The 21,532-nt window shown below is 40.9% G+C and overlaps 1 protein-coding gene across 1 annotated transcript; it reads left to right on the top strand.

Annotated features, from left to right (window-relative positions):
- Positions 1-18,934: 18,934 nt before the first annotated feature.
- TRH (thyrotropin releasing hormone) lies at positions 18,935-20,905 on the top strand (the record flags this gene model as incomplete). The annotated part of the gene is made up of 2 exons (XM_079540496.1): positions 18,935-19,130; positions 20,319-20,905. 2 exons carry the CDS (start codon positions 18,935-18,937, stop codon positions 20,903-20,905), a joined length of 783 nt encoding a protein of 260 aa, XP_079396622.1.
- Positions 20,906-21,532: the final 627 nt, after the last annotated feature.

Here is a 21,532-nt window from a genome sequence, read left to right on the forward strand (position 1 = left end):
CCCACCAGCGAACACATGGCATCTGCAGGCTATGGGGAGGATGAAGTGCACCTGGCTGCGAAGAAGCATGCTGCAAAATATGAAGTGCTTACTGCATTGCAATGAGATTACTGCCCTGTGCTGGAAGTAAACAGACTTTCAATAAACCACTAAGCCACCTTCAGCTGCAGAATGACTCCTAGTGGCTCACACAGCAGAGCACAGTTTCCCAAGGCATGGGAGAAAACAACCCTTTCATTGCCAAACAGCCTCTTGGCTCTCTTCTTCTTGCGTTAAAGTAGCAGGAAAGGACAGTGATGCTTCAAACGGCTACAACAGCTTGGAATGTCTTTAAAGGGTACAACCTATCCAATTTCAGCACACCGAAACGCTTCCGGCCGAGATACATCGGAGCTATAATGTATCTCCAGTTGGGTATTGGAGGGCCAGTAATTTGACCTTCTGGCTCCTGTGAATAAACTGTTACAACTTTGTTCTTGTGCAGGAATACTTGAGAGTCTTAAATGAAATTACAGCTTGTTACACCTTGAAAGGACTATTTTACTCTCCAGATAAGAGTGCAATGCAATAATACAATGAAAAATAATGCACTTTCATTTGCAAAGCATTCTGTCCATTGTAAATCCAGCCTAGGAAGTTAATAAAACAAAAGCAATTAATACTTACAGTAATAAAAGTGCAACCTTTTCCATCTGGCATTTTCAAACAAGTTAGCCTCAAATCAATGCTACAGACACAGATAAACATGACCAACCCTGCCTGCAGGTTAGATGCTTTACTAGAATATGTGCTATTGAGCTGAAAGACTTTTTCTCAAACACTGAAGCCTACGGCCTGTGAATGTGCAAAATATCACCCACTTGTCTTTCACTACAGAGTCAGGAAGGACAGCAGATAACCAGCTAAGGATCTAAGTAGAGTCATTTGGTGTTTCTTTTTTCCATTAGAGGATGTTGACAAAGCAATGAGTTACTGCACTAATTTATCTGCTGGTGTGTCTCTTTGGTTTCAGTAGAATTAAAACCATAGATGAAGGGACCACTAGACTAAAACCACTGTGGGCCCCACAGAATGAGAAGGAGAGTTCACTTCTGCACGGCCATATTCATTTCCAGAGCACTAGGCATCAGGAAAACGAGTAGAGGAAGGAACCGTCTTCCTAATACGTGTACGCACATCCCCTTTTGTCAGCCCTGGCAGAGCCCTAGTAAACTTTGTTAGGCTACAATCTTTACAGATAGTTTCTTGAATGTCTCAACTTCATTTTCTAGATAGTGGTGAGATGCAACAATATAATGAAAAGCAATTGACTGATTTTCAAATGGTTTTGCCTCCTGTAAGTAAGCAGGACCTATACTAAAGTTCCAAATTTGAAGTTACATCACTAGTATCAACAATTAGAAATACAGATCCACTCTCTGAGGCTCTTCAAACAATGTAGCTATTGCAAGTGAAGCCACCAGAATTACTAACTTACTGATGCTGGAAGAGCAAACTTACAAACTACTGAGCAGTTAAGGAAAAGAAAGTCCTTTTTCTGCCTAAGAAGGCCCTGTCAGGGCCATCTCTGGATTCACTAGCTAGGAAAGCAAATGCCAGACTCCAACAGATATTGACAACAAGCAAATAGAGACCAGAAACATGTGAATGAGAAGTTCACAAGCCAAAGATGACTGGCAAATATCCCAAGTCACTTTCACATGTATTGCTGAGGCAACATATAACAGGATTGGCACATTTCAAGGAACAGGGAAGGAAGGGGAGCAGCAAAACACATCTAGTAGAAGGTAATGGTTCCAGAGTATGTAGATAGTATTAAGGGGGCACTGATGAGAAAAGCTGACACGATAGTTTAATAAGGAAGGGATGCTCTGAAGGGATTAACACTCAGTCATAAAAAGCAATGAAGAAGATGAACGTGGGGCCTAGAATGCACTGCTTTTGCCCACTTCCAGGGAACACGTTCCTTACAGTAGTCCCGATAACTAAAAGCCAAGGGGATTTGTGAAGTTGGACCACATTTTTGTGCCCAGTTTTGGGCACTCCAGGACAAAAAAGAGTCCATTGAAGGGCCACAATGATGATTAAGGGACCAGAGCACCCGTAGTTTGAGCAAAGACTAAGAGAGCCTAGTCGAAGTGAATGGATTCACTATTAACTGAACGGCGTGACTGCAGCCAGCGGCGGGGGAGAGTTTCCTGCGTTTCCAGGCACGGGCAGTTAGAAGCCTTGAAAACAGGGCCCAGTCCAGCACACCCTCAGCATCACAGCTCCCACAGGAACGCCGCAGGCCCAAAACACATCTGACTGCACCTCGCCCTGCATCCAGACGTGCTGCTGGAGCACGTGCTGGTGGGCCCCAGCGCTCCTCAGAGAACCAGGATAAAACCCCGAGCTTTTTACTTCCCCTTGGAGAACAAAGAGCTGCTGCAGGATGAGCACAAGCGGGTCTCGGTACATTCTTTGAAAAATTCTTTTGCTTTATTTTATCCAGCAGTGCCGCCTCCTGTTCCCGGCCCCTCGCTGCACGATGCCGCCACGGCCCCGCCCCGCCTCGTCGCAGGAGGAATTCTGTGAGCTCCTGAAGTCTCAACGAACCACAAAGCCCCTTCGGTATCTCAGGCCCCGCAATTCGCCTCCACCACAGGCGGTAACGGCCACGCAGCACACGGTGCGTGACCCACAGCCGCCTTCCGCGGCACGAGTCCGGGACGCGCTCGGTGCTCGAAACGGGAGGGCACCGCGCACCCCGCGTTACCTCGAGTAAGGGGGGACGAGGGGCGCTGCGGGGCGGAGCGGCCATTTCATCCCACTTGGAGGAGCGCGTGTCGTCTCCAGGCGGCCGCCAGGGGGCAGCAGCACCCCGGAGCCGGCAGGGCCCGGGGCGCGGAACGGACTCGCAGCGGGCATCGATCCGTCACGGCGGCAGACGTCAAAGGCAGATGCAGATATTTCTTAGACTCCGAATGTGTAAATGTGCTAAAAGGACTCAAGCTGATGGAAGGGATCAGCAGTTATCTATCTAAACTTTCACACAGACACGGTTATATTAGATCTAATATATACTAATTTACAGCAAATGTTGCTTTCCCTGTTACCACGCCTGGACAAAAGATGGGATTTGTATTACCATGTTAGTATGAAAATAAAATCAGGAAAACACAACTCCTGAGAAAATGAAGAAGTCCCGAACAAAACACACACCCTTGTTCCACAGCTTTAGAATTACTGAGCTTTGTGACTAACCAGAGCTAATAGTCTCATCATAGACAGGTTCAGAAGTAAGGTTAGCAGATGTTTGACTCTGTAAGGTCAGTTAGTGAGAGCGCAGCGCTCTGCTCTGCAAACGCAGCTTCAAGTCAGCCCTGCCACATGCAGCTCCGGGCTCTCCACCCCCTGATGAGCAGCTGGCCTCACTGCTTCCTGACAGCCTCTGAATAGCAGAGGGGAGCACACAGAAGCAGGCCACTGAAGACATTATTGATCCATTCACTAGAACGAGACATCCTAGAATGATGATGACCAACCACAGGGCTTACTTACTCAGAAACAAAGGATCAATACTCAGTATGACAGCTTGGGAGCAAAGATTTGGTGCCATGATAAGTTTTCTCTCCTTATGACAGCGAGTACTAAACAACTTCCAGTTCTTACAGACTGAGAGAGAAAAAACACATTTACATTTTTCAGTGTAAATAAAGCTTATCAGGTCTGCCACCTCACCGAGATGAACGCAGAGAATGAAGTCTGTGGAGGACAGCAAGTGGATACAGCATACTCAATTACTTTTCCCAGGGACTCAGTGCTCCTAGGCTTCACAAGAAAAATACAAGGCTGGTGTATATACTCTCCTTGTTCAATTTACTGGTAAGAACCTTTGTGAGAATGAAACAATATTCTTACAAGAAGCAGCCAACTGTAAAGGGAGTATTTTATGAGAAAAGCTGGGAGCACAGAAAGCAATAATCATGAGGTTGCAAATTTTAATGACTAATTTAAGTTTAAAATTGCCTACATAATGGCCATATCCTAGGAACTTTAGCCCATCAGATCTTCTCAATCCTCCTATGTAGCAAGAAATGTGAAAGCACAGTGATAAAAGCCAAAAGAAGCAATAAAATCTGTAATTTCTATTTGTGCTGGAGATCATGAAGTGTCTTTAAATAAAATATCACTTAGTCAATTTAATTGCTTCTTTTTCTATCAGCTCCTTATGCTGGTCTAATATCTTAGCATTGAACCTGTGTCCATAGATGCTAAACTGACTTTCTCTTATGTACTTAGTTGGATATTGAGGACATAAAATTTGTTTCTGGTGTTGTAATCAAGACTTGCCAACAAAGAAATTTGTTCCACACAAGGTGCTGCTGAATCAATAGGTAGAAGGCTGAAAGGAAATGTAACCTACCAGGGAATAAAGACACATTTTGCAGGAACAATGTGTTGTCATTAGGTGTGATAATTGGGCAAATTGTGGCGTGATCTTAAAAGTCTCTGCTGGCTGTATTCCTTTGAGTGCATTACTCAACTAGGGGAAAGGTACATTAGATACGCCTTACTTCATTGTACTTCTGAAGTGGAGCGCAGGTGTGGGAGAACAAACAAGTTTGCAATCCTTGCTTTGCAAATCAATTCTTAATCACTCAAGTTCTTATTTCCATACTAGATTCAACTTGTTGATACTTACTGCAATTTGCAATTTGGCAGCTTCCCTTTTGTAGTTCAAATGGATAGCAGAGATTTTTTAAAGCTTTTAATTCCTAGCATTAGTGCTTATGATTTATTTCAAGTAGAAATGAGTAGTTATAATGAGATATCCAACCAAAGACTGGATTAAGCCCTGCTGAAAAGTGAAGCAGGCAGTGTACAGCTCCATTTCGCATTACCCTCGCTAGGGATTTACACTGTTTCTTTTGCGCTTTTTTTCCTCCCCCCAAAAAATCTACCCTTAGAAATTATTTATACCATCCTCACATTGCAAAAGGAATGTTATCAAAGCAAAAACAGTGCATGAAGAGAATTTAGATTTTCTTCTGATAAAAGAATGACTGCTAAAAATGATTGCTTAACATCCACTCAGATAACTGGCATGTTGTTTTCAGATACCTAATAAAACAGCTCTGAGAGGGAGTTCATCAGCTCTTAAGAGGCAACTCTGAAAAATCTAAGGACAAAAGAAAGAAAAGACATTGCAGTTTGAAAACTAGCTGTCCCCTTCCAACATGATTAACTGCCTTCTTGGTCGTTGTGTTACTTGTGAGGAGGAAGAAAGAAAGGCTGGGATATGAACTACCTGCAGTGCCATGATCCACGTCAAAAAGAGAATCAGAATGGACATCTCCTTCTGCCTGTAAACTACGGGGTGTTTGAGATGCACTTCCAATGCTGCTGTTTCATTTACTTTTCCTCACCTTACCCAGTGATGGACTGCTTTTCAGGGTGGGATCCGCACTGTCAGAGAATCTGGCTTGAGGTACAAACCACAATTATGATGTGGGTAGCACTATCATGAAAAATTTCCCCAATTTCCCATTTGTGGAAATACTTATTAAATTTAATGCTAATGCAACAATAATATTTACTACACGCTTCACTGCTTCTTCATAGTTAAATGTAATTGAATTATGTTCCAACTCTATGTGGAAGCATCCCACATGAAGAACAAAGTCATAGAACAGACCCAGCAGCCCTGAAATTCTCTCTGGCAAGGAGTAATTAAATAAGCATTTGGGATCTTTCTTTACTAAATGAGCAGATAACAACCCCTACCTTTAATAAAATAAGCAAAGAACATAGCACAGTTTGTTGCAATCCTAGAACTAATTGCACCATATAAATGATGATGACCAACCACAGGGCTTACGTACTCAGAAACAATATAAAAATATAAATATAAAAACCATATAAACAGCTCTTAATACACCAGGATGAACACAGAGTAAAACTGTCAGTCTTAGTCCTGGGAATGGCTAGTTCCATGCCAAAGAGTCCTGACTCTTCCTTTTTCACATGATCACTATGCTGAGCTGAATCCGCTGGAGCCCAGCAGTCACTACAACTTGTGTGTGTGAGAACACAGAGTGACGGGAAGAAGGCGGCACAATTCCTTAACTAATACAACAATCTCAGAAATATCTGCCTAACTTACTGCTTAATAACAAGGACACCAATCAAGTATTTTATTTTTCTCATTGGTCCTTAGGTTCCCCTAAAGGTAGTTTCTAAACTATGACAGATACCCTAAGGAAAAATCCCTTCCCTAAGAGCACTCATAGCAGTGTAAGGCTTGCCATCCAGCCAAACAACCCAATAAAATTGCTGTATCTGCTGTCTTTTTAGTAGCTAAATTAGGAAGCTGGAGTGCTCTTATTTTCTAATCTCATCTGAGAAGTAGAGAGACTTAATTTAAAGACATTTTGTTCAGTCAGAAGCATCTAAATGATCATCGATTGTTTTTCCTTAGCTGGGTGTGCGAGTCTCTTTAAAGCAGTAACTGCTCATCATTTGTGCGCTGTCCCTGTTGCCAGACAGGCTAAGGGAGTTGTGTCAACATTTCTGGAATAAAAACTGCGTTTGAACAAGACAAACTTAAACTCTCGCACTTCTGTGAATCACAACAATGGCCACTGAATCAAGATGAAGAAGTTCAACTTCAGTCACTTTGCTTGGTTAGACACATCTATAAGAAAAATCAATCCAGAAAAAATCCTTCTGCATTGACACTTCCCAGTAGCTGCACAGTTGCAGGACTCCTGTAAGAGATTTGTTGATAATTAGAATTCAAAGTTATGAGGAGGTGGGAAGCAAAGATGCTTTGTGATGTGATCCAAGTGTTGTAAATGGAGATGATTGGAAATTTTTCCTCAAATTGCACTCACTCAGTGACATGAACTAATTTGTTGGAGCCGAGACACTCTGTCACCTGTCCATCTGTGCTTAGCTCCACTCAGTGATGCTCAACTCCGGCACTTCATCTAGCGCTGCAGGATATGACATTCCACCAAGTATATGCTCAGTGGCATGGGTTTAGTTCATCTCTAGCATTATGAAAGGAAGAACATCATTGCATTTGAGGATAACTGCGAGAACTGTAAAGCAAGTCAATTACAATATGGTTTACTGCACTAGGAGGACTTCTTTTACTTGATTTGTTCACCAGCATTCAGCTCAAGTTTTATGTATTCTGATTTTATTCTTTCATTTTCTGAAAAGTCATAAACATTTAGGAGTGCTTATAAAGCAGAATAAAATTTGGTTGCATATAGCACCTCTTGTACTTGGGCCATATGCTTTGCTTCTCAAACTAAACAATTTTGATTCTTGTGATTCCTGCTCTCGTTTTTTTCTAAATCAGACACCCTTTCACAGTACCAAAAGGAGACAGAAATGCAAAATATAAGTGCCTCTTAAGCAGCAGGTCACTGCAGGATCACCTCTACAGTGAATCTACACTGTTTTGCCAGTATTTCCCTTTTCCCTATTGGAAGACCTGGCAAACCCTGGACCTGGTGTGATGCGCTCATAGGAAGAAATGATGATGGATTCTCTAAATGTCTCATAGTGAGATCAGAATTACTGCTGTCCAGCAGAAAAATGACGAATGCATACATAACTGAGGCCAAGGGCAGTGTGTTGGGTTGAGGTCCCCACATTCTTTCCAAAGAATCACATTAAGGAGCAGAGCTGAACCGCCACAGACAGAAGAAAATCTCAGTTGGAGATGTGAAACACTTAATATAAGCTAGCTGCAGTTAAGCTACGTGACACATTCACAGATGTGCACAGGGCAAACATCTATCTAGAGGTGTTTCTCAGTTCCCCATTACAGACTGCACTGATTAATGCTACATATCTTCAAGTAAAAAAAATTGCTACGTGTCTTCTTTATTCCTATGACAGTATGGAAGTATGACAGCTTATGGAATTACTCTGCTCAGTACCTGGCCCCAGCCAGGTCTAAAAGTGATTTTAATGAAGATGAAGTTACTGTTTTTCAATAAAAGCATAAGTACCTGCAAAAGGTCAATAAGATTTACTCTGATATAAGCCCAGAGATCATTTGTTATTGAAATGACAAAAAGATACCGTGTCTATAAAGCAGAGAGAATGACCAATTACACCACTTGTTTATCAGTTAACCCTTGGCATTTCCATAATTTTCTTAAGACTTAAGCTTTGTTTACACAATGTTAGCATGGAAGACTCAGAAATAACCACCGATTATTGATGAAGCTTTCTAAAGCATATTTCAAAAACAGTCTTCTTGTCCCTGATGAACCACTTATTCTCAAAATGTCAAAATATTGAGTCATATTTTTCATCAGTAGCTACAAAAACATAAGAGTTATTCAAGTTTTAACTCTGCAGCTTCCATGACAGTTCTCTGAATCAAACCATTATTGAAATGAAGATCTAAAAAGGATTCCTAAGATATTTTTCATACTTCCTCCAATTGTAGGTCTATAAGTATTTTCCAGGGAAGATACAGATCATTACAGAGCAAATTTATTAAAAGGACTGATTTTATTAATGACCTTTTACTCATCCTTTTGAAGTCATTCCAAACCCTGCATTGTCCCATACTGCAAGTTGAAAACCACTGATGCAATACAACTATCTCTATACCAAAGGATATGAAGATCATCACCACCCGCTCCAGGAATACATTTCTAGAGTTCTGTCACACCAGGCCTCAGTGCCAACATGAAACATTTTGAATCAGATAGCAGCTATCAAGAAAGAAAGAGAGAGATGAGCACTAGTACCTGGAGGAGGAGAAAGCTGTTTATGAAAGCCATCAGTGGTTTGCAGAAAGAATCCTGAGAAACCGCTCATCTAGCAGGATCTTACATCATTGTTCTTGAGCTGTTGCATTGCCTCAGCATGTACCTCACTGACATCTGTGCCTTTACTGTCTCATAAAGCTTGATGCCTATTATTTGGCCTACAGAACAGCATTAATTACAATCACTATTCCCAAAAAGTGGCTGAATACCCACTGAATCTCACTTTGTGCTGTTTGTTTGCAAACAAACCCATTAAGCACCGGTGTAGAAGTCTACTGTTATTACAGTGACTATGAAAGTTATTATAAAGATGCAAATTTCATAAAGGTCTGTCATTTTGTAACTAGCAGTACAATATGAAAACCATCTAACTTGAGCAACTCATTGTGAGGATCTTCCTTTTTTATTTTTGCCCCTAAGTCTCTTTGTTGTGTACCAAGCTTCATCTAAATGACTTGGAACGATGGGCAGGGGAACAGTTCTAAAATGAGTACTCTGTGAACTTCCCTTACTCTCTCCCAGGCAATTCTCTTGCCCTCTAAAGAAGGGACTCAATGGCTTACTGTACTCTACACAGCCTTTAAACACATATTTGGAACATGCATGTCTCCGAGTTATGCTACATCTTTTCCAGCTTCTGTGGTTAATCAGGTATGAGACACAGGCATTCCTGCTTGATTTCTGGCCACCAATCCATACACTTGACACAATGTTGGCTTGAATTTTAAGTAACAACTTCCTGTTTGCCTGGTGCCATTTGTGATGGGTAGAAGTGATAGAATTAAAAAGCTTCTAACTAGTCTGTTTGCTTACAGGCTTTGAAGACAGGGTGAGGGAGAGGAGCTAACAGAAACTGTATCACTTGCTGCTTGCTTAGATCATCCCATAGAAGAGTAACTCCGTAAGAGTTCCTGTTATCTACACCCTGCAGGTAAGGCCAAGAAACCAACTGTCTTAAACACTTGTCCTTGTAAGTAGGAAGACCTCCTTGACAGAATCTATAATGACCCTCTTCTTTCTTCCAAATCCTTTTGAAACACTGAAGCGAAACTTACAAAATGATTGTACCTAGCCCTGATGCCCAAAACCCTTGAAATAACTTATTCAATGTGTGCTCATAGCCTGGAAGGCCAGCTGTATTCTGAGCCGCATCAACAGAGGAGTGGAAGCAGGAAAGGGAGGGGATTGCACCCCTCTGGTCTTCCCTTGTGAGGCCCCATCTGCAGTAATGTGTCCAGGGCTGGGGCCCCCAGTAAAAGAAAGATATGCAACTGTTGGAGCAGGTCCAGAGTGCCATGAGAACAAGTACCTCTCCAATAGAGACAGACTGAGAGTTGGAGTTGTTCAGTCTGGAGAAAGTTCTGGGGAGATCTCATTGTGGCCTTACAGTACTTAAAGGAAACTTATAAACAGAAGAGAGACTGACTTTTTACACAGTCTGATAGTGATAGGACAAGTGTGAAGCTTTAAACTAAAAAAGGGGAGATTAAGGTCAGATGTCAGAGGGAAATTTTACTCAGATGGCTGTAAGACCCTAGCACAGGTTGTCCAGGAAGCTGTGGGAGACCCATCCCTGGAGGTGCCCACAACCAGGCTGGATGGGACCCTGGGCAGCCTGACCTGGAGGGAGCAACCAGCCCACAGCAGGGAGTGGGGCTGGTGGTAAGTTTAAGGTACGTTCCAATCTAAAACATACTCTGCAATTATGTTATTTCATTCATACACTTGTAATGCATCATTACATTATCTGTATAGCACTTACCATAACAGGATTCTGATCTTCATTGTTGCAGCACCAAGGACTCTTAACGACATGTAACCTAGAAGATAAAGTGACCAATCTTACTGTAGGAGCAGTAATACACAGTGAGCCAATTTAAGCTCTCATAAAATGAGTAGCCCAAATAACTTGGTAACAACTAAGAAAATAGAGACAGATAAGGAGCAGTTCATTGGTAACAAACCCATACATAACGCATACGAACATCCACAGACACAGAGAAACAATAGTAAGGAATGTTGTAATACTTGAACAAACCATTATCCAATTCTGCTGCCTCAGCTGATATGACAGGCTCCTGAAATAGTTTTTAGTAAAATCAGATCCCTGTTCAAAATTCCTCTCTACCTGTGATTCCAATTTGCACTTCCTATGAGAATAGCTGCTCTTGGGTGCTGTGTACAGGCAGGTAGAAAGGCAGCTGCCTTGTTGATGGGGTCCTGCCATTGGAACCATTTCTCTTTGCTATCAGACCACCACAGAAAGCCTGAGGACAATCAAATTCATGTTGAATCTTTAAAGCAAGACTCGAGATTGCTTTGTTGAATAATTCTCACCAGTGAATACCTGCCTCCTATGGCAACACCAAGCAACAAGAAGAAATAAAATTATTTAATTTCAAAGCCACAATGTGAACATCCAGATTTTAAGAGGAAGATGTTCTGCCATCAGCCACGAGGGCAAGTTCCGGAGCTTTCCATTCTGCTTTTACTCAGTCTCCTTATTCATGTTTCCGCTGTGGCCTCTAATCTTTAACCACTGGGCTTGCACTGTGTATGTGAAATCTTCAGGAGCTTCTGAGCCCTTTATCTTTGATATGTGAACAAGCAGGGACTATCAGATGGGATTTTTAAACATGCTCTGTGTTGAGAACTCTCAGTGAATTCGACAGAAGGACTACACAGGTGAAGCTAAGAATTGGAAACATAACATCCAAACCAGCATTTCCAAATACTTCATGTCAAAGGCTAAATCTCTCATTGCATTTTCTCTTGCTCCCAAACTTACCCTCTTTCACACCCAGTCGTGGTTTCTCTATCATAATTACGATTGTGTTAGCAGAAACCGTAAAGCAATAGCAGAGAAGAAACAAGTACATGACTCCCCTAATTGCAGTGGGGACCAGTGACCTTTTTACAGATCCTCAACTTTGCAATCTGACAACGTCAATGAGGGTTGCTTCTTAAAAGGAAGCTGGTTGACCACTGTTTCTGTCAGAGCACATGAAATATCATACAATATCTTATTTCTATACTGTTAATTTCATAGAATCATAGAATCATAGAATCACCAAGGTTGGAAAAGACCTAAAAGATCATCCAGTCCAACCGTTCACCTATTCCCAATAGCTCCCACTAAACCATGTCCCTCAACGCAACATCCAGCCTTTCCTTGAACACCCCCAGGCTCGGTGACTCCACCACCTCCCTGGGCATCCATTCCAGTGCCTGACCACCCTTTCTGAAAAGTAATACTTCCTCATGTTCAGCCTGAATCTCCCCTGCCGTAGCTTGAAGCCATTCCCTCTGGTCCTATCACTAATGACACGAGAGAAGAGGCTGACCCCCAGCTCACTACAACCTCCCTTCAGGAAGTTATAGAGAGCAATGAGGTCTCCCCTGAGCCTCCTCTTCTCCAGGCTGAACATTCCCAGCTCCTTCAGCCCCTCATATGGCCTGTGTTCCAGACCCCTCACCAGCTTTGTTGCCCTCCTTTGAACACGTTCCAGGGCCTCAATATCTTTCTTGCAGTGAGGGGCCCAAAACTGGACACAGTACTCGAGGTGCAGCCTCACTACTGCTGAATTTCTCCCAAACTGGAAAGCAAAATTTTGTCAAGGTATACCAAGCTGCTGCTTTCTCCAAGGATCAATTTCCCACTTGGAACAAAACAAGAATCTCTTGAGTGCTGCAATTAGCAGCTATGAAAAAACAACAGACTGGGAAAGCTGCTGGTTTGGGTACCTAGTGGCATGGTCTCGCTTGTTTAATTAAATGATATTATTTTGTTTGAGAGATCTTGGACTGTGTCTTGAACAAGAGACATGGTACAACAATATTTTTCCTAAAGATTTCCACTTTCTTCCCAAATGACAGGGTTCTTCTCAATGAGGAGACTGTAGAAAAGACCCTGCATAAACATCGCTGAATTAATTACAAAATAATTACAACATTATAGTGAATCCATTGATTTAATGGATTCACTATAATAATTCACTCTTTAATTCCAAACTGCCTCCATCCCAGAAGGAACAAACTGTGAGTTAGACTCTTAAGTATACAATTAAGCCTGCCAAGTTCTGATTCCATAATATGCTGCTTAGTATTGAACATCTATCAGTAAGCCAGTATGCAGGATTAATGTCACAGTGATTTGGTTTTGATTCCTCATGAAACTATAAAACGATTTAGCTGATATAAGCAACACGATATTTATAGTCCTTTCAGCAAAAGGTTTAATGTTAGGCAGGATACTTCCCCTTCCCTCCAATATAACAGCCTTCCCTTGCCTTTATAGATTCCAATTGGTGAGTGGAGCTCTGTGCATTCCATGTGGAATTTACTCAGTAATTCTATTAAAAGCTTCCCTTCCCAGAAATTAATGTTCTCATCTCACTCACTACTCATTCATTACTTAAAACAGAATACCTAACCTCTGCCTATATTAAGTTTCCTCAAGGGATTTCATATTTATTTCAAGGAATTCAGGAGACTAAGCTTCAACACTTCTGTGTTTGCAGAACTACAAAAATCTTAGTCTTAAAGTTAGAACAAAGCTTTGCCATTTTTTTTTAATTTTTGAAAAGGAGAATCATTTGAAAATATCAGAGCCTTCAAAGGAGGCCCTTTACTTCCATTCCTCACCATTTTCAGGTCGCACTTCAAATGACATTTAGGATGAGCCAGTAAAGTTTCTAATGATATCAGCAGTTTTCTAGGCCTGTTCAGTCGACTAGCTTCAACTAAGAGCTCCCTCAAAAAAGACCTTTGATCTAGTACCACCAATGCCTGCAGTTAAGCAACAGCACCAGCACCAAGACCGGGACCCAGTACTGGAGGAAATAGAGTCCATGGTAGAAGAGTTGCCTTCATTTCCCCTCCTAGATTTTATCTTCCCAAGTACTGTAATAAACAGAAGAAGTATTATTAATCTTCATTGCTTGTGTTTTTTTGATAACCTACAACAAAGCCATCTGGGATGTGACACTCTCTGCTGTCGACTATCACAAAGCTCATCCAGTTGTATACAAAGGAGCACATTTACACCAGTGCTGGCTCTGACAAGACTGGGCTGCATTTCTGAAATTTATAAGGGCTGCTCTGAAAATAATGCCTCCTGTTTTATTACGTTGGCCCATGTCATCAGAGGCAGACGGTGGTGGTGCAGCAGAATTTGGGCAGCAGAGGGTCAGTCTGACAGAGCAGAGCCTGACATGGAAGTGCGTTCGAAGCACAGGTGTGGAATTGAGCATGTGGAAAAGACAACACCCACTGCTATTCATTGACACTGAACACGTATGGAGACCAAGCAGTGGATGTGAGCACAGTGAGGGGTGGGAGCTTCATTTCAGTATTGGCAACAGTGGGTCACCTCTACTGGTGCAGATTTTTACAAGCGTGGTGTTCAGGCTCTGGTTCATAGTAGGTGAAAACGCACAGCTAATGGTGGTGATTATGTTGGAAAATAGTGTGTTGTAGCCAGCAGTGTGCTCCATCCAATGGTGTTTTTGTGCTCTTTGTAGCTGTTGTACTTCCCACAGAAATAATCACACAATCACAGAAACACCAAGGTTGGAAAAGACCTACAAGATTATCCAGTCCAACCATCCACCTATCATCAACAGTTCTCACTAAACCATATCCCTCAACACAACATCCAAACCTTCCTTGAATAAATAGGTTGCTCCAAAAGTAGTACCTCCTATGTAGTTCCGCATCATTAAATCTACTGAAAAATCTACCTAGGCCCATTAACTTAGCAAACACATTTAGAAGAGTATGTAGCTACACCTCTATGGAAAAAACCACTTCAGCATTCTGATGTTATACAAACCAAGATGAAGTGATCTCATGACTGTCACAAAAATACAGTATGTCCACCTGCCAAGCAGACTACTCACATACTCAATGCATTTTAGAAGGATCACACAGGAAGAGAGATGTTCACCTGTTCACAATACCCACCCTCTCAAATGTTCTCCCTGATTAGTTCAATTCAGGGAACAAATTGGGAGGAGTGATCTAAAGAAGCTGCACATCTACATTCCCTGAGAAAACAAAAGAGCTGATTTGCTTCTGATTTCTGTAAGCAATCAAATAACTCTCATTTTCTCATTAATAAGAAGAGGTTTAACAGAACAGTATGGACTATGAACAACTCCAACTATGGAGTTGTTCTTCCTTCACTCACTTCTTGCCTTGGGGAAGCAACAGAGAATAAACTCTACATGACAGATGCTAGCCACAGTGTTTAAATTTGTTCAAATCTTTTACGCTAAAAAGAATTGAGAAAATGTGATTAAATGAATAAAAAACTGTAACAAAGTGAGATTAAGGTACTACTCAGAATTTCAGAATTAGTGAAGCCTTCAAACAATGTCCACATTAATTTATAGCTCAGTACATTCATTTTTTAAGCCCAGGTGTGGTTCCATAAGAATTCTTAGGGAGTTATTACATCCAGAAATGCAAAGCATCTAGGGTGAAGTGAATGCAATTCTTTATTGCACTCACTTCAGGAGGTTCACTGTGATACAACAGCAGTTCTGAAATCTATGGCATTAGCATTTGACTATATTGTAGGATACTGTAATGGACAACAAGTCCTGAAAGCTGGCCCAGAGAAATTCAGGAGTCAGTTAGGTTTTTTTGATGGATAGAGAGAAAGCAAACAAGGGTCAGGTGGCAGACTGGACAATGACTACACAGTCTCATGCATCAGAGCATCCGCTGCATGTGCATTAAAAGACTCAGTAAGAGGTTTTTGCAACAAGCAGCTCCTGCTATATCCAACCTGGAGGTACATATGCAAACCTATATACTGTCTAGATTGCTTTCAGACTGGAGAACAGCGTAAGAATTATTTCCAACTCATATTTAGAGATTGTGAGGATTTTCAAATTGTGTCAGATCAAGACTTATTAATTCGTACTCAAAGTTTCCAAGCATAAACCTTAGCTATCCTACCATTTCTTAGTGGCCAAGAAATTCAATAAATCAACTGATGTATCACAAGTAGAATCTGACTCATTCACTCAGTGTGAAGATGAAACACATTCATATAGGAGATATTTTTAAATATCAGATTCTTAGCTTTCCTTGAGTTAATTTGCTTATACGACTTTGTATATATGAAAGTGTGTCAGCTGTGTAAACTTCTCTTTTTCCCATCTATCTTTTTTAAGAGCCACGCTTCAAAGGTCAAAAGGATTTTTTTAAACTCAACTCAGCATATAGATCCTTTAAACTCAGGGAAAAAAATTCTAAGGCTAGCCCTAGTCAAAGTAAAGGAAAAGCACAGCTGCTTTCAGTGGACTCCACTAGGCATTCGGTTAGGACAAATCAGGGGCTAAGACAGCTATTGGCTGGTTAAATGTGCAAATCTGGTATTAATTAAGATATTTAAAGTACTTTCCAGTATTCTTTAGATTCCTGGAAAGTCCGAACTCACTGCCTAAAATTAAAAAAAAAACACACAGGAATTGTCCTCGCAGGAATCTTTGCTTTGAATTAAGGACTATCAGTTGCCCAGTCATTGCCTACTGATCAGCTCAGATGCTCTGCACATGAGGCGTGGGATGCCTCAAGTTCCCACAGAAATCCAAACAAGAAGGAAAATATATTCCATTTTTAGTATAACTGTTAAAAATACAGTGCAAATCTCCAGCCTCAGTGCAAATCTGGAACAAGTACACTGACAGCCATGACTATCCTCAAAATACAACAGTTTAATTGATATTAGAAAAAATTCATTTATATACAATTTCTGACACTTTTTCTCTAAGATATTAAGACAAAATTCAAGAGAAGGCATTCTCATGGAAGAAGGCTGAAGTAACAGCTTCCCCTGAAGCCACCTCAAAGAAACCCAAAGAACTGAAAACAAGGCTCTTATTGCGTATTTTCTGTTCCATCACTTTAAGTTGAATGGGGTAAGGGGAAAAAGTTCTGCAAGATGATCACTTTCTGTTAAATTCATGTTAGTAATGAGTTACTTTGCAAACAACAACTAACTTCATTCCTTTTTAATCTTATTATGGGGTCTTACCATTGTCTGTACAGATGCAAAGCGGTGCCTTTCTTCGCCTATGCTCAGCATTTGTTACCAAACCATAGCTGGAATAGTGAAATTGCTACAAACCTGCAGCCAAAGAAAGATATCACTATGGAGATTTTCACTCCTTCTTTTATGCATTACAGAAGATGCCATGAACAAGTTTGCTCTGCAAGCCAGCAAGAGCCCACAAGTGAGATGAATCCTGCATTACTTCCGTATATGAGCAATCTTTATTTCCTAAGTTTTATTCCCAAGTATTGTCATCAGCAAGGATGTGATGTTCCCAAGGAACCACTAGCCCTGTACCTGCATCTCCAGCATGTTTTTAGTAGTGTTGTGTAGAAGAATATCCTAAAAAGACAGGCTAGAGAAGGAGTCTGATTTCCCATTACAGCATAATACTTTTTGAAACACAGCAGCAACATAGCTATGCTTTAATATCCACTGCTACATACTCCATATTCTAGCAGGCTGCTTACAGAAATCTACGCCAAGAAAAAATTAATTGTAAGATAGAAACTGTTCAGTTCCTTTCAGAATAAGAATCCATAGTATAAACTTATTTAAAGATAATCCATTATATTTTTCATTTTATTCTTTAGCTTGATAAACCATCTCTTTGCATTTACTCTGTAGTGCTCATGTTATAGAAGATACATAAGCTTCTTCCCATAAATAAATAAAAAAAAAAAGCTTCCCTTTCTCTATGCTAGTTTACATAAAACCCAACACAATCTCCTTAGAGAATGGAAAAGCAGTAAGTTCTGTGAGTCCACTACGGATATAAGAAGGTCAGCAAATAATCAGTTTTAAAGCGCATGGAAAACGCAGATCCCTGATATCAATGAAAAAAGAAAACACAAGAAAAGAAAGAAAAAAAACCAGCAACACACATCAACTACATCAAACACATCAACCACATTACCTCACAGCTATTTGCATAAGGGTCCAGAGGCAGTACAGTATAAGTACAGAGACACAAGCTATCCAAAGAGAACTTAGCAACGGTTCTATTGGATACTGCCTGCTTCTGTAGCAGAAGAGGAGCAACTTTGAAGCTCAGATGTGCAAACAGCTTTAAAGGCAGACGCATCCAGCAGAAGTCTAAAACTACAAACCAGGTAATCAAATAATTTCCTTTTTAGCTGATTCTAACTTTCCTTCTAAAGATTGCTCTGAGACAAATAGCCTATGCAATAATCTCAGGGCTGTAATCGCCTGTTTAAAAAATGCACAGAACTTCACAACACTGTGCATTTAAGTTCTTTATGCTTTATGTTAAGCTAAATGATTTGTATGGTAATATTAAAGATACATTCCGTTCTGTTGAAGGAACCCCACTTACTGGGAAATAAATCAGTGGTAAGTGCCTTAGAAATTCCAGCGTTTAGCTAGAAGAAATAGACAAACACTTGTTATCTAGGCAAACAGTAATAGAGAATATGATGATTATTATCTGTCTGAAAAACGTGTGATGGTTTCCCAATGAAATAAATCTCTGTAGCTACACAGCACAGCTATCTTCTTAAGCAGAAGAAGATATATATATCTACAAGCAGCTGCTTCAAATGCACAGAAAGAGATATTAAAAAACTAACAGGCTAGTGAGACCAGGCTTTATCTGAAGGCAGAATGGAAGTGCTGTAAATCACAACATCATTTTAAAAAGAACCCATCGCAAAGGAATTGCCTGGTGGGCATTGCTAGTGCAAGTATACATCTGTGCACCTCATGCATGGCAACAGTTAATACAGTGTTTAAGAGGGAAATTATTTTTGCCTCTTTACAAAAGAAAAAACAAAATCTCTGGCTTTCAAATCATCTGTACAACATGAAGTTAGATGTTTGAAGTGTTAATTTATACATATAAGAAAAAAATGAACAAGTGCCTGGTTCCAATTATGAGGAATTTACATATTCTTCGAAGAATATAACAGAAAACAGGAGGGATCTTCATAAGACACTTCAGTCTACGTATCAGTGACAAATTTCTTTTTCAGTGTCTGGAATCATGGCCAGTATTTCTAGATTTATTTAACTCCATCCTCCTCTCCCACTGTTCTCTCTCCCATGGAAGTTGCAGGAAATCAGAATGCCATCTATCCAGCTGCCAGTGCTACTCCTTTGCCTGACCTTGTCTGGTGTTTGCCTCAACGGCAAGCAGTCCCCTCCAGAAGTAAGTGAAAAAATGGGAAGAAGTTCCCTGGATGACATCCTGCAGAGATCTAGGAGCCACATGCTTCCATCTGTTGTCAAGAAAGTTGAGAAGAAAGAAGAGATGAATAAAGGTATATATAACATTGGGGACATCCCTATAGAAATATTGGTGCACTCCTTGGCTGAGATTATTAGTCAGTGTATTTATTTCACAGACTCTAATTGTGTATATTCATTACTCCAACAAAGAGAAGGAAACGGGCACACAGTCTGTTGTAATACACTGACACAGTTCTCAGAAGAGGCTTTCTTCTCTAAGATCTCCCAGCTTAAGCGGTATCACAGCATTACTAAGTAATCTGCTGTATGGAAAAAAAAAAAGAAAAAAAAAAGGTAGAAGCCAGCCACGGTATCTGCCTATCTGGCAAGCACTTTTCTAGGGAAACCCTAAAAGGACTCATGGAAGACATTCCCCACTTTTAGACCTTGTACCTAACGAGGCAGGAGTGCTCCCATTCACCTATTGCCTCAACCTTCAAGCTTCCACACTCCAACAAAGATGGGCTTAACTATGGCTGGGAATGTAGAGGCAGCATTAGTGTCACCTGATAGCTTGCAGATGCTCTTTTCTCACCAGTCACAGCACTGGAAGCAAATAAGGCTCAGTGGCAAGCAGCAGCACACAGGGGCTTGCCACCAAAGAGGAGCACAGAGACCTTGAAGAGTGGGAAGAGGAGCTGGCCTCAAGTGGCCTTGGAAAGAGACTTCCTGCCTCTTCACATGAATGCTGAGAGTTTGTGACATCAAACTAAGATCTGAAATATTAAGCAGAGCTTAAGAATAAGAAAGAGATACCAATAGAGTTAGGATAGTTGGAAATATTGACTTGGCATTCAAATGTACACACTCCTGCTTCTACTCTTACCTCAGCCCCACCTTTTCTCCATCTCATGACGATGTCTAGCTTCTCCTGTGTACCCAGCTACTGCAGCTGATCTCTGCCAGCTGCCCCGTATCTTCAGCTCACCTCGTTTCAAATCAACACACCAAACTTTGTTATTGCATGCATTCCCACTTTTTTGCAGCTAGTTCCTAACACATCAATCCATCCTTGGTAAAAATGTGTCAGAATTGTTTTGACAGAGGCCCTGCGGAATGATCAAATTCAAGACCACTGTTAACAATGTAATTAAATGCGTATAACGAACAGCAGACTATGATCTGTACTCCACAGACCTTAGTACTCCACAGACTCACACTTCAAGTTCTTTAGTGAGGATTTATAGGGGTTAATTAACATTATTCTTCTCCTTGGACAGAATTAAATGTGCCTCTACCACAACGGCTTTCCAAAAGACAACATCCTGGAAAAAGATACATAAGCGACCTGGAGAAGAGACAGCATCCTGGAAAAAGAAATGCTGAAGAAGAGGCATCTTTTGGAGACATTCAGAAGAGACAGAATTTAGGGAAAACAGAAGTAGAAGGCTACCTTGCCAACTACCTGGAGCTGAAAAAGCGACAGCATCCTGGCAGAAGGTCACTGTGGGACCAGTCCACTGACATCTCTAGTTCACAGCTAACTTACTTAAATGAGTTATCCAGGAGGCAGCATCCAGGCAGAAGATATCTGATGTATAAGCACCAGCATCCTAGCAAGAGAAGCTGGAATGATGAGCTAGACCTAGATGATCAAAACTGGGAGAAACACCAGCACTTTGGAAAAAGGGACAGGGATTCTGACAGCCCAGATCATGCAGGTCCCTGTGATCTTCAGCAGTCTGCCATTTGTAACAAAGGTAGCTTGTTACTTGACTTAGCAGAAAAATTTAGTAAAGAGAGGTTAGAAGAAAAACGTCAGCACCCAGGAAGGAGGTCAGCACGGGAGAACAAAACAGAGGAATGAAAAAGTAATTGTTTATCATTTGAATATGGTGAAGTAAAATGACAGAACAAAAAAAAATGTTTATTCCATTCTGGCTTCCTGCTGCTGACCTCCAAACCTATCTTTCAGTGAGTGTCCTCATCTAAACCAGTGGTTTTGTCACACACCTCAAGTAAAGGAACTGGGAAGCACTCAGCTGAATAGAATATGTGAGTAGTGCGCTTTCACCTCCGTCACTCTGTGAAATTAAGAATAGTCAGTTCCTTTATGGGCCTAGAGCCTAGAATATTCATGTTACCTGTGAACTACAACAGGCTCTTTAATATTCGTTCTGATGTTACTATACTAATTACATCATTTCCTTTCGTGTCAGTGAAATCAGTACATGATTGGGAAAAAAAAAGGAACATATGCAAATGATTTCAAAATGAAACTGAAAGGCTTTTCAATTCTAAATGATACGTTAATGAGACCTCATGCATTACAATCTATCCAAACAATAAGAACTGAACAGATAAGGAGACTGCTCCAACTGCAACAGATAAGATGACTGGCTTCATACTTTGACTTGGAATTGAAAAACAAAAATTTCATAAAGGAAGCTGCAGAGTGCAAAGGGTTATTGCATCCCAGAATAACTCAATCTCC

This window comes from Tetrao urogallus, assembly GCF_951394365.1.
Source record: "Tetrao urogallus genome assembly, chromosome: 10".
NCBI lineage: Eukaryota > Metazoa > Chordata > Aves > Galliformes > Phasianidae > Tetrao > Tetrao urogallus.